This window comes from Elephas maximus, chromosome 4 (genome assembly GCF_024166365.1).
Source record: "Elephas maximus indicus isolate mEleMax1 chromosome 4, mEleMax1 primary haplotype, whole genome shotgun sequence".
Classification (NCBI taxonomy): domain Eukaryota; kingdom Metazoa; phylum Chordata; class Mammalia; order Proboscidea; family Elephantidae; genus Elephas; species Elephas maximus.
In genome coordinates this window covers 65,754,007-65,772,845 of record NC_064822.1, presented here as the reverse complement: position 1 = coordinate 65,772,845, position 18,839 = coordinate 65,754,007, and the positions used below count along the sequence as shown (strand labels likewise).

The window sequence follows — 18,839 nt, the reverse complement described above, 5'->3', positions numbered from 1 at the left end:
GGAAGCCAGCTGCCATGTCATGAGACATGTAAGTGGTCCTGTGTGGTGAGAAACTGAGACCAGCTACGAACAAGCAGCACCAACTTGCCAGCAATGCGAGTGAGCCATCTTGGAAGTACATCTTCAGCCTCAGTCAAGCTTGTGGATGACTGCAGCCCCAGCTGACATCTTGACTGCAACCTTACGGGAGATCTCAAACCAGGAACACACAACTAAGTTGCTCCTAAATATCTGACTCAAAAAACTGTGGGAAATAATAAATATTTATTGTTTTTAAGCCACAAAGTTTTAGAGTAATTTGTTATACAATAAACAGCTATAATAATCCATGATACTTCAGTTTGTAAAAATTTCTAGATTCTTAATGGCACTCAGTCTTTAGTGCATTACCACTGCCTGTTCTTGAAACAGTACACACAAGGAATCATTTTGTTCATCTCCAAGTCATAGGAGGTTCTATCAACCCTGTAGCTAAAAGGATATAGGGTGGAATCATCTGGTAATGGCATTTTTGAGGAGTAAGGCTGAAAAGTGTGAGCTGATGCTGACATCTTCTTGAAATCTTTAAACAAGGTGGAAGACTCTGGAATAAAAAAAAAGTTAGGGTAATATTTTTCGTTAATGCTATTATTACCACAGACATTTAAAAATACCAATTGGAAAACCAGGGGACCACTTCCAAGAAAATTCAAGTGGGACACCTGCATTTCTTCAATAGGATAACACACAAACATATATGGGAATGGAGAATGTCTGAAATACCGTAGAGCCTGTAAGTGTTGTAATAATAACAATAATAAATTCCATATAATAATAATCACAATTATTATTATATGGAATTAATATGGGGTTCACATATATTAGACTAGTATATTCATTCTTTTCTTCTGCTAATTTCCCACTAAAGATTGTCTTTTTTTTTTTTTTTAACATTTCCTTAAAATAGGTCAACTAGTTAAATAACCAAATCTCAATATAAATGGCAAAGAGATGGTAGAGTATATGTATCAAAATTCTCAGGAAGAAAGTTTGAAGAAGGATGCTTCCTTTTGCATCAGAATCTTTGTCCCTTAAAGTAACTCACTAGAATTATGCAGTGGAGTTCCAGTGCATACATCATCATCCACAGAGGGGGGTATCTTGGCCAGTAAGTTTCTTCCCCAGGTGAGTAGCTGACAAAATTCCTCCAGCAGTGATGATACTCTAAGGAAACACAAATCTTGGTTCATTCAACCTAGTACAACAATAATTCACTTAAAGAGAGCTCCAACTTAAAACTATATCAAATATACAACCCTCTGGCCTATTCACTGCTGGAGATGGGCTAGGCTTCCCCAGAATCCCTAAAAAGAACAAAGTAGTTTATTTAAAGGTGGCTGAGAAGCCACAGTGACAAGCATGGAGACAGGAGTCTTATTTTTGGTACTCTCCTTGCCATAATTTGCAGACCTGGTCCTTTCTTACATTATTTTGGATTTTCACTTCTGAGACTTCTAGTCTAGGATAACCAATCTCCTGACCTAGAAACAGATAATGTCACTAAATTCTCTCAAAAACACTTAAGATTCTTTGCTGTTTTTACCTGAAACTCTCATAATTTGGACAGTTATACCACTGAGAATGAGATCCTTGAGTCCTTGCCGGTTTCGCTGATCCATGTGTTGAAACAGCCGTGCTACATAAATAACCAGAGTCACATTGGGGTGTTGCCTCAAAAATTCTCGAATAGCCTTGGAGCATTCCCAACAGGGGCTCCAGGACAAGAACCAGGTGATGGAGCAGCTGATGGATGGGCAAAGTTTTCTTTCTGAGGTGAATTTTTCTATAAAATTGACTTCAACGTGCTTGGTTGTGTTTTGGCCCAAGTTTCGCCAGACTTTATGGCTCGTGCCCCACTTGATTTCGTAGAGCAGACAGGTCTCTTTACGGAGTTGTCTGGGATCAAAGAAGATTTCAAATTCCCAGGGTTTGATTCTTCTCCTGAAATATAAAAAGCACCCCCATGTTGTCATGCAATCTTTAGAGGGACCTTCGGAATCATTTCATGCTCTCCTCTTCTAACAGGCAGTTCTACAACATGACACCTCAGGAAACATTTTTTTCTATTCTGTATTTCAAAGTTAACTGGGGGCGCCCATCTGAATTATCAGAGTTTCTCTCACATAGTGAAAAAGTTTTTTCCCAGTCATATTATTTGATCACTACTCTCTACATACCGTTGCTTTTTAGTTTTGAATTCTGGTATTAGTGTGCCCTCATTTCTCTTTTAAAGGGTTCTCATTAAATTCTAACCTTTCTGAGGCGGGGCCAAGATTGCAGAGTAGCCAGATGCTTCCAGTGATCCCTCTTACAACAAAGACCAAAAAAACAAGTGAAATAATTATATTTATGACAAGGTAGGAGCCCTGAGCATCAAAGGCAAAGTTAGAAAACGGACTGAGTATCGGGGGAGGGAGAGACGGTTCAGAAGCAGAGAGAGAGTTGCCGGACCTGAATCGCTAGTATCCCTCAGGCACCATTCTGGGAGCGAATGCAGTGGGCTGGTAGTAGCAATCGGCCACAGTTGCCTCAGGGAGAAACAGCCAGAGGCACAGCCTACTCACACCTCTGGAACCAGAGAAGAACAGCGCTCTTGGCAAAAGCTAAGTACTTGCATATATTCTACTGCGCCCCCAGCCCCCAAGCCAGCTTCAGTGGCTATCGGTTTCCCTGGGCCTGAGATAGCCCCTGCTTAGAGCTCTGAGCCATTCTCCTGAGCTGGTTGTTGTTGTTAGGTGCCATCAAGTTGGTTCTGGCTCATAGCGACCCTATACACAACAGAACAAAACACTGCCCAGTCCTGAGCCATCCTTACAGTCGTTGTTATGCTCGAGCTCATTGTTGCAGCCACTGTGTCAATCCACCTTGTTGAGGGTCTTCCTCTTTACCACTGACCCTGCACTCTGCCAAGCATGATCTCCTTCTCCAGGGACTGATCCCTCCTGATGACATGTCCAAAGTATACAAGATGCAGCCTCGCCATCCTTGCTTCTAAGGAGCATTCTGATTGTACTTCTTCCAAGACAGATTTGTTTGTTCTTTTGGCAGTCCATGGTGTATTCAATATTCTTCGTCAACACCACAATTCAAAGGCATCAACTCTTCTTCAGTCTTCCTTGCTCATTGTCCACCTTTCACATGCATATGACGGGATTGAAAATACCGTGGCTTGGGTCAGGCGCACCTTAGTCTTCAAGGTGACATCTTTGCTTTCTAACACTTTAAAAAGGTCTTTTGCAGCAGATTCGCTCAATGCAATGCGTCTTTTGATTTTGTGACTGCTGTTTCCATGGCTGTTGAATGTGGATCCAAGTAAAATGAAATCCTTGACAACTTCAATCTTTTCTCCATTTATCATGATGTTGCTCACTGGTACAGTTGTGAGGATTTTTGTTTTCTTTATGTTGAGGTGCAATCCAAACTGAAGGCTGTGGTCTTTGATCTTCATTAGTAAGTGCTTCAAATAATCTTCACTTTCAGCAAGCAAGGTTGTGTCATCTGCCTAAGCCAGGTTGTTAATAAGTCTTCCTCCAATCCTGATGCCCTGTTCTTCGTCATATAGTCCAGCTTCTCGGATTATTTGCTCAGCATACAGATTGAATAGGTATGGTGAAAGAATACAACCCTGACACATACCTTTCCTGACTTTAAACCAATCAGTATCCCCTTGTTCTGTCCAAACAACTGCCTCTTGATCTATGTAAAGGTTCCTCATGAGTACATTTAAGTGTTCTGGAATTCCCATTCCTCCCAATGTTATCCATAGTTTGTTATGATCCACACAGTCAGATGCCTTTGCATAGTCAATAAAACACATGTAAACATCCTTCTGGTATTCTTTGCTTTCAGCCAGGGTCCATCTGATATCAGCAGTGATATCCCTGGTTCCACGTCCTCTTCTGAAACCGGCCTGAATTTCCGGCAGTTCCCTGTCGATATACTGCTGTAGCCATTTTTGAATGACCTTCAGCAAAATTTTGCTTGCGTGTGATATTAATGATATTGTTCTATAATTTCCACATTCAGTTGGATCGCTGTTCTCAGGAATAGGCATAAATATGGATCTCTTCCAGTCAGTTGGCCAGGAAGCTGTCTTCCATATTTCTTGGCATAGACGAGTGAGCACCTCCAGTGCTGCATCTGTTTGTTGAAACATCTCAATTGATATTCCATCAATTCCTGGAGCCTTGTTTTTCACCAATGCCTTCAGAGCAGCTTGGGCTTCTTCCTTCAGTACCATAGGTTCCTGACCATATGCCACCTCTTGAAATGGTTAAACATTGACTAATTCTTTTTGATATAATGACTCTGTGTATTCCTTCCATCTTCTTTTGATGCTCCCTGCATCATTTAATATTTTTCCCATGGAATCCTTCACTATTGCAACTCGAGGCTTGAATTTTTTCTTCAGTTCTTTCAGCTTGAGAAATGCCAAGCGTGTTCTTCCCTTTCGGTTGTCCATCTCCAGCTCTTTGCACATGTCATTATAATACTTTACTTTGTCTTCTCGAGAGACCCTTTGAAATCTTCTGTTCAGTTCTTTTACTTCATCAATTATTCCTTTTGCTTTAGAGGCTGAACATTCGAGAGCAAGTTTCAGAGTCTCCCCTGACATCCATCTTGGTCTTTTCTTTCTTTCCTGTCTTTTCAATGACCTCTTGCTTTCTTCATGGATGATGTCTTTGATGTCATTCCACAACCCGTCCGGTCTTTGGTCACTAGTATTCAATGCATCAAATCTATTCTTGAGATGGTCTCTAAATTCAGGTGAGGTATACTTAAGGTCATATTTTGGCTCTGGTGGACTTGCTCTAATTTTCTTCAGTTTCAGCTTGAACTTGCGTAGGAGCAATTGATGGTCTGTTCCACAGTTGGCCCCTGGCCTTGTTCTGACTGATGATATTGAGCGTTTCCATCGTCTCTTTCTACAGGTGTAGTCAATTTGATTTCTGTGCATTCCATCTGGCTAAGTCCTTGTGTATCGTCGCCACTTATATTGGTGAAAGAAGGTATTTGCAATGAAGAAGTCGTTGGTCTTGCAAAATTCTATCATTCGATCTCCGGCATTGTTTCTATCACCAAGGCCATATTTTCCAATTACTGACCCTTCTTCTTTGTTTCCAACTTTCACATTCCAATTGCCAGTAATTATCAGTGTGTCTTGATTGCAAGTTCGATCAATTTCAGACTGCAGCAGCTGATAAAAATCTTCTATTTCTTCGTCTTTGGCCCTGGTGGTTGGTGCATAAATTTGAATAATAGTCGTATGAACTGGTCTTCCTTGTGGGCATATGGATATTATCCTATCACTGACAGCGTTGTACATCAGGATAGATCTTGAAATGTTCTTTTTGACGATGAATGCAACACCATTCCTCTTCAAGCTGTCTTTCCCAGCATAGTAGACTATATGATTTTCCAATTCAAAATGGCCAATACCAGTCCATTTCAGCTCACTAATGCCTAGGATATCGATGTTTCTGCATTCCATTTCATTTTTGACCGTTTCCAATTTTCGTAGATTCATACTTCGTACATTCCAGGTTCCGATTATTAATGGATGTTTGCAGCTGTTTCTTCTCATTTGGAGTCTTGCCACATTAGCAAATGAAGGTCCCGAAAGCTTTACTCCATCCACATCATTAAGGCTGACTCTACTTTGAAGAGGCAGCTCTTTCCCAGTCATCTTTTGAGTGCCTTCCAACATGGGGGGCTCATCTTCCAACACTACATCAGACAATGTTCTACTGCTATTCATAAGGTTTTCCCTGGCTAATGCTTTTCAGAAGAAGAGTGCTGGGTCCTTCTTCCTAGTCTGTCTTAGTCTGGAAGCCCAGCTGAAACCTGTCTTCCATGGGTGACCCTGCTGGTATCTGAATACCAGTGGCATAGCTTCCAGCATCACAGCAACACACAAACCCCCACATTACGACAAACTGACAGACATGTGGGGGCCTGGCCTTGAAGAAGGAATAAATTCACAACTGGGGGAAAATATAATTTGCCAGCTCCACTAATCAGGGGAGCTCAGGACAGAAGCAGCTCTTGTCCAGGCATAAACGGTCCGTGGACTTTGAATACTTTTCCCCCCTGCATGGACCTTTGTGGGCCTATTTCAGGAGAATAGGCCCTTGTTTACAGACTGCAACTGTTTCAGCTGTGTGGTGGAGAGGATGGTGTTTGATGTTTGACACCGCTTTGCCTATTAAACAAAGTCCTCACCTACCCTCAATGGGGCCTAAGGACTGGTAGCACCACTCAGGTCACCCAGCCACCTGCAACAGAGGTCCAAGGATAACTGGTACCTCCCAATCCTTACAACCAAAAGCACTGGGTGCTCATGGTCCACCTGCAGAACCCACTCACCTGTGCGCTCAAGGGAACAAGGATGCGCTTTCCTCACAGACACTGGGGGGATGGTTGTCAGCCCCCTGCCTTGTTCAGAGCATGATTCCCAGCTGCAACGAGATACCGGTACCTACACCAATCACCCCTGCCCCTCTAAGACTGTAGGACAGAGCCTGTACCACACAGTTGGTGACCAGGTACCTGGACACCTGAGCTAAATCCATACAAGAAAAGTGATGGACTCCTAGGCTAATATACCTGACAACAGCTCTAGCCGTCTGGTGACAGGACGTCAGAGCTTCAAAGGCAAAAATAATCAAGATAGCTCACTCAAGCAACCTATCCGGGCATATCAAAACAAAACAAAGCAAGAAGCTAGGCTACAGTAAGCAAACATAAAATAAACTAATACAATAACTTATAGACGGCTGGGAGATAACAGTCAATATCAAATCACATAAATTGTAATCTTTATATTGCATGCTTAAAAGTGCCATGTCCTAATCTTTAATTTTTTTAATAATTTATTTTATTATTTTTGTTGTTGAAAATATACACAACAAAACATACACCAATTCAACAGTATGTCCAAGAACAATTCAGTGACATTGACTACAGTCTTTAAGTTGTGCTACCATTCTCACCCTTCTTTTCCAAATTGTTCCTCCCCCGTCAACCTAAACTCACTGCCCTCTAGACTTCTTATCTCACCTCTCGAGTTGGTATTGCCAGTTTGACCCCGTGTAGATAGTTCTTTAAAAGAGCACCAATTTTTAATCTTTACCATACTAATGAGATTTTTCAACAAAGGGATACAGTGCTGGAAGTGCTCACTTGTCTATGCCAAGAAATTTGGAAGATAGCTACGTGGCCAACCGACTGGAGAGATCCATATTTATGCCTATTCCCAAGAAAAGTGATCCAACAGAATATGGAAATTATCGAACAATATCATTAATATCACACACAAGTAAAATTTTGCTAAAAATCATTCAAAAATGGCTATAGCAGTGTATCGACAGGGAACTGCCAGAAATTCAAGTCGGATTCAGAAGAGGACATGGAACCAGGGATATCATTGCTGATATCAGATGGATTCTGGGTAAAAGCAGGGAATACCAGAAAGATCTTTATCTGTGTTTTATTTACTATGTTAAGGCATTTAACTGTGTAGATCATAACAAATTATGGATAGCATTATGAAGAATGGGAATTCTAGACACTCAACTGTGCTCGTGAGGAATGTGTAAATAGATCAAGAGGCAGTTTAAACAGAACAAGGGGATATTGTGTGGTTTAAAGTCAGGAAAGGTGTGTGTCAGGGTTGTATCCTTTCACCATACTTATTCAATCTGTATGCTGAGCAAATAATCGGAGAAACTGGACTATATGAAGAAGAATGTGGCATCGGATTGGAGGAAGACTCAATAACAACCTGCGTTATACAAATGACACAACCTTGCTTGCTGAAAGTGAAGATTATTTGAAGGACTTACTGATGAAGATCAAAGACCACAGCCTTCATTTTGGATTGCACCTCAACATAAAGAAAACAAAAATCCTCACAGCTGGACCAATGAGCAACACCATGATAAATGGAAAAAAGATTGAAGTTGTGAAGGATTTCATTTTACTTGGATCCACAATCAGTACTCATGGAAGCAGCAGTCACGAAATCAAAAGACACATTGCATTGAGCAAATCTGCTGCAAAAGACCTCTTTAAAATGTTAAAAAGCAAAGATGTCACCTTGAAGACTAAGGCACTCCTAACCTAAGCCGTGGCATTTTCAATCGCTTCATATGCATGCAAAAGCTGAACAATGAATAAGGAAGACCAAGGAAGGACTGACGGCTTTGAATTATGGTGTTGGAGAAGAATATTGAATATACCATGGAATGCCAAAAGAATGAACAAATCTATCTTGGAAGGGGTACAGCCAGAATGCTCCTTAGAAGCAAGGATGGCGAGACTTCATCTCACCTATTTTGGACATGTTGTCAGGAGGGATCAGTCCCTTGAGAAGGACATCATGCTTAGTAAAGTAGAGGATCAGTGAAAAAGAGGAAGACCCTCAACGAGATGGATTGACACAGTAGCTGCAACAATGGGCTCAAGCATGACAACAATTGTGAGGATGGTGCAGGACTGGGCAGTGTTGTGTTCTGTTATACATACGGTTGCTATAAGTTAGAACAAACTCGACAGCACCTAATAACAACAACAACATTCCTCTATGGACTGTCACCAGATTTTCTCAGATGTTGAAACCTCAGATCATCAACAAGACTCTGCTGCCAAGTCTGAGAAGAGAGTAATTTAGCCTCAAAATTCTTCCACATTAGAATCTTGTTTACTAGCTCCTTAAAAGAAAGGAACGCAAATTGTTCTCGGTGACATCTTTAGATTTAACACTCTCCGTGTCTCAAAGCTGTGACTCTGGGAAAACTCAGGATTGTGCTGAGGAATCTTCTTTGCAATATGGCTGAGTCATAAGCTTATTATATCCTAATGGTTCCCACTCATTCCGAAAGCATCACATACCTTTATTACATAGACCAATCCCACTCACTATAAGACACTATATGCATTTCTCAGCAATGGCCTCGCTGTTATAATAATACGTTGGGAAAATGGGTAAATCATAAAATAGGGAGATGAAATCTAAATAACAGATGAGGTCCCTGGACATTTCATTAATGGCTATAAAACACGTGATTTAAAGATAGAAGAGCAATAGTAGGATAATACTATAAAAGCAAGCTGGAAGATAATTCACTTAAGCAGAAACCAAAAGATATAGGAGAAAAGATAAAGGAAGCGATAATAAAGAGAATATAATTGAATATATCAAATGAAGCTGAAAAAGGCAAAAAGAAAGAGAGGGAGCACAGTAAATGAGAAGAACAATGAGAAAAGCTATAGTCTTGCAGTTCTAAGTAACCACTTACTCTTGGGTGAGTTAAATGGATATTATAATAGTATCATCCTTACCTCAAGGTGGCATCTTGAGTTGAAGAACCTGTTGACCAAGAGATGATTATGTCAAATAATACCCAAATACTATCGAGCTGCTAAGAAAAAAAAAAAAAAAAAAGCTCTATTCTTCCAAACCTGTAACCCAAATCAGAAAATGGAGTTAAAAGATTTTCTCCTGGATTAATCAGATTGGACCACCTCACTGCATCACAGAAAAGTAAGATTTTTGAGGGCTCTGCTCAAATCTCCTTTTGAATCATGTTGAGTTGGAGGGAGGGAGAGAAAGAAGCAACAATCACTGTTCTTAGGAGAAGAACAGAACAGTAGAGTTATCACCAGAACTGGGAATTGGGTAGTACGAGTTGATGTGAGTATGACTCTCACTTGAGTTCCCAATACACTGTGCCTCACGGAGTGGGGATAATTTTGCTTCCCCTGTCTTAGTCATCTAGTGCTGCTATAACAGAAATACCACAAGTGGATGGCTTTAACAAAGAGAATTTTATTCTCTCACAGTCTAGTAGGCTAGAAGTCCAAATTCAGGGCGCCAGCTCCTGGGGAAGGCTTTCTCTTTCTGTGGGCTCGGAAGGAAGTTCCTTGTCATCAATTTTGTAGATTGATTCCTGCCTCTTTAACATAACTGCCTCTAATCCTGCCTCATTAACCTCATAGAGGTAGGATTTACAACACATAGGAGAAACACATCAGATGACGAAATGGTAGAAAATCACACAATACTGGGAATCATGGCCTAGACCAATTAACACACATATTTGGAGGACACAATTCAATCCTTAACACCCCCCGTCAGTCAAAAGGCTCCCTGGAATAGCCAAGAGCCCTGGTTGGTCCTTGTGTCCATCAATTTGCTCTCAACCCATAACCCATTGCCATCGTGTTGATTCTGACTCATAATGACCCTATAGGACAGACTAGAACTGCCCCATAGGGTTTCTGGTTAGTGCCTGGTGGATTTGAACTGCTGACCTTTTGGTGAGGAGCTGTAGCTCTTAACCACTATGCCACCAGGGTTTCCTTGCTATCAACAGCCAAGAAGAGGATACTATTGTTGCTGTTGTTAGTTGCTGTCAAGTTGACTCTGATCATGACAACCACGTGTATGTAGAGTAGAACTGTTCCATAAGGTTTTCAGAAGCAGATCACCAGGCCTGTCATCCAAGGCACTGAGTGGGTTTGAACCACCAACCTTTTGGCTAATAGTTGAGTGCTTAATTTTTTGTACCACACAGGGACTTCTAAGAGGATGCTAATTAAGCTGTTGCTGTCAAGTGGATTCCAACTCATAGTGACCCTATAGAAGAAAGAAGAACTGCCCGAAAGGGTTCCCAAGGAGCAGCTGGTGGATGCAAACAGCTGACCTTTTAGTGAACAGCCAAACGCTTAACCACTGAGCCACCAGAGCTCCAAGAGGATACTAAACAAATAAATAAACAAAAACCCATTGCTGTTGAGTTGATTCCAACTCATAATGATTCTATAGTTGTGACCAGCAAATAAGTTACCCCTGAAACTTGGCAAACTACAGTCTGTATGGGGGGTGGGCATAGAGACTCACTTATTTATCCTTTTGACAAACATTAATTGAGAAGCTACTAAGTGTTAGGCATTCTTTTAAGTACTGGAGCTACAGCAGTGGAAAAAACAAATCCGAACCTTCATGGGGGTTATATTCTGAAAGGAAGGAGAGACAATAAACAAATACATGTATAATATAAAGTCAGTAGGGACTACAGCTAAGAAAAAAGACATATTATAGGAGACTAAGAGATGATGGGGGACTATATTGGATGGGATGGTTAGGGAAGGCCTCTTTGAAGAGGGATATGTAAGCAGAGGCCTGATTGTAAAGCGAAGGAGCAAAACATGTGGACATCAGGGGAAGAGTTTCCAAGCACAGGAAACAGCAACATCAAAGGATTTGAAGTACAAGAGTCTTGGCAGGTTAAAGGAAAAGCAAGGACGTCAGCATGGCTAGGCTAGAGCGATCAAGATTTACAACAGTAGGAGATGAGCGTGATCATATAGGGCCTAATTAGCTACGGATTTCATTCTAAGTATAATGGGAAGCCACTGGAGAGTTTGGGGATGATTCAAGGAAAAGTACCAGACTCAGAGGCCCTTACCACTTAGGCTCAGAGCACTGGTGATGTCCCAGCTCTGACAGGAGCACTGGCCAGGCCTGGGTTCAGAACATTTATTGTTGTTAGCTGCCATCGAGTTGGCTCTCACTCATGGCAATGAAATGAAACGCTGCCTGGTCCTGTACCATTCCCATGTTGCTTATGGATCAAACCATTGTGATCCATAGGGTTTTCATGGCTGATTTTCAGAAGAAGACTGCCAGGACTTTCTTCCTATTCTGTCTTAGTCTGGAAGTTCGGCTGATACCTGTTCAGCTTTATAGCAACACACAACCCTCCACTAACAGATGGTGTGCATGAGGTGCAACTGGCCAAGAATTGAACCTGGGTCTCCTGCATGGAAACAGAATTCTACTACTGAACCACCAAGGCCCCCTTACGATATTCATGATACAGAATTCCAAAATTTGGAGAGCAGAAATGCTACTCATTTGTTTCATTTTGGAAACGTGAATTCATGTCAAGAATTTGCCCCTGGTTATTTGGAAGCTAATGTTTGTCTGGGAAGGCAGTCAAGACGGCCCATAAGTCAAAGGATTCAATTACCAGCACCAATTCCTCTTTTCCAAGAAAGCAGAGATCTGTGAAGTTTGAGACACAGAGCACAGGGCTCCCCCCACGCTATCCCCTTCTGTTATCGATTTAATTGTGTCCTCCAGAAATATTTGTTGTAGAATTCTAACCCCTATACCTGTGGTTGTAATCTCATTTGGGAATGGGTTTTCCTTGTCATGTTAGGAGGCCATATCAGTGTAGGCTGTGCTTTAAGTCAGAGATATAAAAAGAGTAGATTAGGATGGAGAAACAACCAGAGTTGAGGAAAGATAGATGTCATGTCACATGGAGATCTCCAAGGAACCAAGAAACAGAAGCTGAAGAGAAAAGGACCTTTCCCCAGAGCCAAGAGAGAAAGGAAGCCTTCCACTAGAGCCGACCCTCTGATTTCAGACTTCCGGCCTCCAAAAATGTGAGAAAATAAGTTTCTGTTTTTTAAAGCCACCCACTTGTGGTATTTCTGTTATAGCAGCACTGGATAACTGGAATACCTTCCCAGTGAGTCAGAAGAGATACCAAAGCTACACCCACGTCTGAGGGTGAAGAGGCTGTAGCAAGATGCAGGCAGGAGATTTAGCCCATCCTCCTAGCCAAACTTGAACTCTTAGGAGCTGTTTTTGAATCAGGAAGAGTCACAAGGTCTGGTAGATACTTCCTCCTAAACAGAAAGTGCTTCATGCCAGGCACACACACTCTCTCTCTCCCTCCCTCTCCCTCTGCGTGTGTGTGTATGTGTGTATGTGTGCTAAGTGCATGTGTGCTGGATGGTAGGGGAGCAAGGAAGAGACCACGTGGGGCACAGAATCCTATAGATGGAACGTGGTTCTAGCTGGAGTGAGGGACTAAAACAGAGAATTAGCTAGATATCATGAAAGAGAGCAGAACCAGGAAACAGTATCCTAAAGGTGACCCAAGAATAAATCTCTGATCCTTAAAAGAAGAAAAGCGGAATTCGAATACTGAGATGGAAGAGGAAGGAAACAGCTGACACCTTGGAATGGGCACCTGTCAGATTTTAATCCAAAAATTGCAGCCTTTGAACCAGCTGGAGGGAGCCTTCTAGAAACAGAGGCTGTACCTGAAGGAGATGGTCACATTAATGATGGGAGAACACTTCCCCTGAAGGAGGTGAAAAAGCAGTAAGAACTTCAAAAATGGAGAGTGGAGTGAGATACGAGCTCAGTATTTAGACTGATCACTACAACCCCTGGGATACAAGGCAAGAGGATCAGCCACATGGTTCAGGACAGTTTGGGGCATGAGTGCTGCTGTAACAGAAATACCACAAGTGGATGGCTTTAACAAAGAGAAATCTATTCTCTCACAATTTAGGAGACTACAAGCCTGAATTCAGGGAACCAGCTCCAGGGGAAGGGTTTCTGTTTCTGTTGGCTCTGCAGGAAGGTCCTTGTCATCCATCTTCCCCTGGCCTAAGAGTTTCTCAGCACAAGGGCCCTGGTCCAAAGGACACGTTTTGCTCCTAGCACTACTTTCTTGGTGGTATGCCTTCAGAGGAAGGTCCAGGGAAGCACCCAGGTAATTCAACAAGATAATGTGTTTGATCTTTCCCCAACATTCCACTCACAAAATAATTCTAATAGAGGGAGAATATAATGAAGAAAAAAAAATTGTTACCTAAACCCCAAACTGGTATCAGTATTACCTCCTAACACACGATGTGCACGTTGTTGCAACAGTCTTCTAACTGGTCTTCTTACTTCTAGCTGTTTCTTCTTTCAGGCCAAAACCCATTAAATGCCAGGTAAATGTGCCTAAAACACTGTTTTAACCATATCTCTATGCTATTCACAAATTCTCCAATAGTTTTCTGTTACAAAAAGGATAAAGCTCAATTTCCTTTGCCTGGCATTCAAGGCCCTCTATATCACCTCAAATTTGTGTTCTAATCTTATTGCAGATTATTTCCACAAACTCTTCTCCAACCTAACCAGTTTGCTCAAATCTCTTTTAAATTCTGTCAAGCTCCTTGTCGATGTGATTGAATCAACCTGAAACTCCTCCTCCTCTTTGCTGACCGAAATCATACCCTTCTTTTGCAGGCAGCTGAAATTCCACCTCATCTGAAAATGATTTCCTTCCACAGCCTGAAGTGTTCCCAGCCTCTCAAGAATTTCTCTCACACTAAATAACTGGACAATTAATTATCAATGAAGCATATCCTTAAGTTATCTCAAAGGAGCCCCGGTGGTGCAATGGTTAATCACTTGCCTTCTAACCAAAACTTCAGTGATTCCAACCCACCAGTGGCTCCGCAGGAGAAAAGAGCTGATGATGTACTCCAGTAAAGATTACAGCCTAGGAAACACTATGGGGCAGTTCTACTCTGTCCTACAGTGCCACTATGAGTTGGAATTCCCTCCACAGCAGGCAATAATAGCAACATGTTATCTCTTCCTTTGCTTTCTTGAGCTGCTATTTAAAGGGCTCCATTTTTACTTTTTTTACTACGGTGAAACAAGCACTATTTAGTATCAAAAATCATTTGGGGATGTGAACAGCTCATAATAATAAATCTTGTTTAAAGATAACATTAATATATTAATCATTAATAGGAAAGCTGAAAAATACTCAAGGGTACACACACACACACACACACAGACAAACAGACCCTCAATTTTTGTGCTGTTGATGAACATGGAGCTTGTCAGGCCCCCAGTCCATTTTACCTTTCTCAGAAGTCATGGTGCTCTGGTTCCGGTCTGCTTCTCCTGGAGTTCTATATTATGCTGATTGCTGCTGCCAGCAACACTCTCCACTTTATTTCCTCAGGTGTGCCCGTGGCCACCTACCTGGTCAGAAGATGCCTCATCTCTGAGTTTCAGGCAGTTACTGGGTATCTAAACCATACAAACAAGTAGCACATGAAAGGAAAATTAGCAGCCTGGAGGTTGCACCACTGGCTTGATAAGAAAGCCTACCATTCAAATAACATTAATCCTGAAGTGTAGATTACTAATGTGATTCTTAGGTGTCGTCAGCTGCCCTATAGGGTTTCTAAGGAGTGGCTGGTGGATTTAAACTGCTGACCTTTTGGTTAGCAGCCAAGTTCTTAACCATTACGTCACCATGCCAGATTACTGATGGGTGTCTCAAATTCCAAAATTGTTCTCTGAGGACATCTGAATTTATTAGCCTTCCCCTTTCTTTTAAATTAAGGTTAAGGCAAGACTGATCCATCTTTCCTAATTGGACAGAAGAACAAAAGTAAGAGAGAATTGGCCTATTTCTGTGACCTGAAGATCTTCAGTGTTACCTAGTCAGGACGCTGTGGCCTTACCCTTCCAGCTCTTACTCACTTATTTCTAACTTCCTGTTACTTTGCTCTTTGCCCCAAATCCCCATTGGAAAGGGGAGGGGCACTGTTAGATATAAAATCAAAGGACCTTGGCCTCTGAGTCAGGTAGTTGTGTGCAGGTCTTCAGTCTCTTCCTTTCCGAAAGAAGGTTAAGTGTATGGCCAAGTCCACTTCTGCTGTTTTAATCCCCATAAGAGAGTGAATGCTACAGCCATTACTCTCTGATCACTGCACCCTGGGTCAAGTTCAAGCTACAGATTCCTCTGAGTTTCAACACGACCTCTCAGAATAAAACTCACGCTCTCAAGGCCTGGAACTCCCTCTAAATTCTCAAACTAGAGACCCTGAACTTTGAAATTCAGGTCTCCATAAATCCTAAACCTGAGTGCTAAACACAAGAGTTTCCTTAGTTATGACTGTCAAGTTGGAGCCTCCACAAAATGGAATAGTTGTTTGTACAGTGGCAGGTGAACTGCCAGAAATTCAAACTGGATTCAGAAGAGGACGTGGAATGAGTGATATCAGTGCTGATGTCGGATGGATCCCAGCTGAAAGCAGATAATATCAGAAAGGTGTTTACTTGTGTTTTATCGCCTATGCAAAGACATTCGACTATGTGGATCATAACAAATTATGAATAATATCGTGAAGAACGAGAGTCCCAGAACACAACTGTGCACATGAGGAAACTGTACTTTGTATTAGAGATAGTCAGAGGAAGATGAGTATTTCCTCAACTGTCTATCCTTATTTTTCATTTTAGATTATTGAGATTACGTATTGGTTTGTGGGCTATAAGGGCTAGAAAGGGTGTATCTGAGTTGAAAAAAGTTGTTGGAGATGAGGTGTTCAAGAGCTAGGCTGCTAATCAAAAGACTGGCAGTTGGAATCCACCAGCTGCTCCTTGGAAACCCTATGGGGCAGTTCTACTCTGTCCTGTAGTCTTGCTACGAGTCGGAATTGACTCAACGACAGCGGGTTTGGTTTGTTTTTTTTTAATATACACACTCAAATGCAAAGGCATTTGACTGTGTGAATCATAACAAATTATGGTTAACACTGTGAAGAACGGGGAATTTCAGAAGAGTTAATTATAAATTGTACTCATGAGGAACCTGTACATAGAACAAGAGCCAGTTGTTCAAACAGAACAAGGGGATAGCGCATAGTTTAAAGTCAGAAAAGGTGTTTGTCAAGTTGTATACTTTCATCGTACTTACTCAATCTGTATGCTGATCGAATAATCCAAGAAGCTGGACTATATAAAGAAGAACGTGGCATCAAGATTGGAGGAAGACTCTTAACAACCTGCTTTATGCAGATGACACAACCTTGCTTGCTGAAAGTGAAGAGGATTTGAAACACTTACTGATGAAGATCAAAGACCACGGCCTTCAGTATGGATTACACCTCAACATAAAGATAACAAAAATCCTCACAATTAGACCAATGGGCAACATCATGATAAATGGAGAAAAGATTGGAGTTGTCAATGATTTCATTTTACTTGGATCCACAACCAACACCCATGGAAGCAGCAGTCAAGAAATCAAATGATGCATTGCACTGGGGCAAATTTGCTGAGAAAGACGTCTCTGAAATGTTAAAGAGCAAAGATGTCACCTTGAGGACTAAGGTGTGCCTGACCCAAACCATGGTGTTTTTAATTGCCTCTTATACATGCAAAAGCTGAACAATGAATAAGGGAGGCCAAAGAAGAATTGATGCCTTTGAATTAAGGTGTTGGTGAGGAATATTGAATATACCATGGACTTCCAAAAGAATGAGCAATTCTGTCTTGGAAGAAGTACAGCCAGAATGCTCCTTAGAAGCAAGGATGGTGAAACTTCACCTCACATACTTTGGACATATTATCAGGAAGGACTAGTCCCTGGAGAAGGACATCATGCTTGGTAGAGGGTCAGCGAAAAAGAGGAAGACCCTCAATGAGATGGATTGACACAATGGCTTCAACAACTGGCTCAAGTATAACAACGATTGTGAGTGAGGATGTTGTAGGACGAGGCAGTGTTTCATTCTGTTCTACATAGGGTCGCTATGAGTCTGAACCAACTCGAAGGCACCTAACAACACAGTGGCAGGTGAGCGTTTTGAAGAAGGAGCGGAAGTCCCGCGTCCTAAATAAAAGTCCTTCCAGTGGCCAAGTGTTTCCAAGTTAGGCAAGTATGGTAGGCAGGATAATGTTTCCCCAAAGATGTCCCAGTCCTGAACTCTGAGACGTGTAAATATGTTACCTTACATGGTAAAGGAGTCCCTGGGTGGCACAAACAATTAAGTGCTGCACTACTAGCTGAAAGTTTGATGGTTCGAACCCACGCAGAGGTACCTCTGAAGACAGGCCTGGTGATGTGCTTCCCTGAAAGGTCACAGCTTGAAAACCTTATGGAGCAGTTCTACTCTTCACACATGTGGTCGCCTTGAGTCAGAATTTATTTGAAAGCAACTGACTGACTTGACAGCACCTAACAATGGTAGAGTCCTTCACCCCCAAATGTAAGGAACCATTTGTGTTTTAATAGATTTGTTCTCCCTATTTCAATCAAGAGGGGGAAGAAAAGCAACACAATTAGGTCCAGGATAGAATGGGAGAAAAATTAGAACAAAATTCAAATTCCTAAAAAAGGCCAGTCTTACTGGATCTGTAGAGACTAGAGGGGCCTCCAAGATTATTGCCCTAAGATACCCTTTAAACTTGGAACTGAAGCCACTCCCAAAGATCACCTTTCAGCCAAATAGTAAATTGGCCTATAAAATAAATAGCATCACCCATGAGTAAAGAGCTTGCTTAAACAATCAACTGTATGGGACTAAAGGGTCAACATTTACCCAAAAGCAAAGACAAGAATGTAAGGAGGGGAAGGGAAGCTAAATCAATGGAAAGAGAACAAACAGAATGGAAATAACGAGAATCCTGATGCATTGTGAAAATCGTAACCAATGTTACAGAACAATTGGTATAAAAATTGTTAAATGGGAATCTAATTTGCTATGTAAACTTTCACCTAAAACAATAAAATATTTTTAAAAAAAAGGCAACACAATTAGCAGAGCCACCCCTCAAAGTAAATTTCTAAAACTCCTCAACTCTTCAATTTCTTCCACCTATTTCCTGCCTTTGCTCTGGCTTTTCTGTAAGCTACAATTCCCTAATGGCAAGCCCCTACCTTCATCTATCAAAATCCTACCATTTTTAAATATCCATACCAAAAGCAGCCCCTTTCTTAAATGGATTCATTGTTTACTTTCATTTTCCATTTGTATTGTTTATAGATGTAATAGTTATCATATTCTCCCTTTTACAACAGCTATTTATTTATTATTTTTTCAGAAGACCTAGGACAATTGCCTCTTTAGAAACTCAAAGCCCACATAGCATTCACTGCATGATAATTAATTTTTTGGGAACTATGAAAATAATC

At 41.4% G+C, this 18,839-nt stretch overlaps 1 protein-coding gene across 1 annotated transcript; it reads right to left on the bottom strand.

Moving 5' to 3' along the window:
• Window positions 1-433: 433 nt before the first annotated feature.
• Window positions 434-14,876, bottom strand: APOBEC1 (apolipoprotein B mRNA editing enzyme catalytic subunit 1). Its single transcript, XM_049881495.1, has 5 exons — window positions 14,771-14,876; window positions 9,382-9,409; window positions 1,583-1,980; window positions 1,085-1,203; window positions 434-583 (listed from the first exon to the last, which is right to left on the bottom strand). The coding sequence occupies exons 1-5, from the start codon at window positions 14,784-14,786 to the stop codon at window positions 434-436; spliced, it is 711 nt and encodes a 236-aa protein (XP_049737452.1). The 5' UTR covers window positions 14,787-14,876.
• Between the last annotated feature and the right edge of the window lie 3,963 nt (window positions 14,877-18,839).

Coding starts and splice junctions, on each gene's coding strand:
- APOBEC1 (XM_049881495.1), bottom strand. Junction 1,981..9,381: donor ACTCAAGATGCCACCTTGAG/GTAAGGATGATA, acceptor TTTATATTTCAG/GAGAAGAATCAAACCCTGGG. Junction 584..1,084: donor AACTCCACTGCATAATTCTA/GTGAGTTACTTT, acceptor TTTTTATTCCAG/AGTCTTCCACCTTGTTTAAA.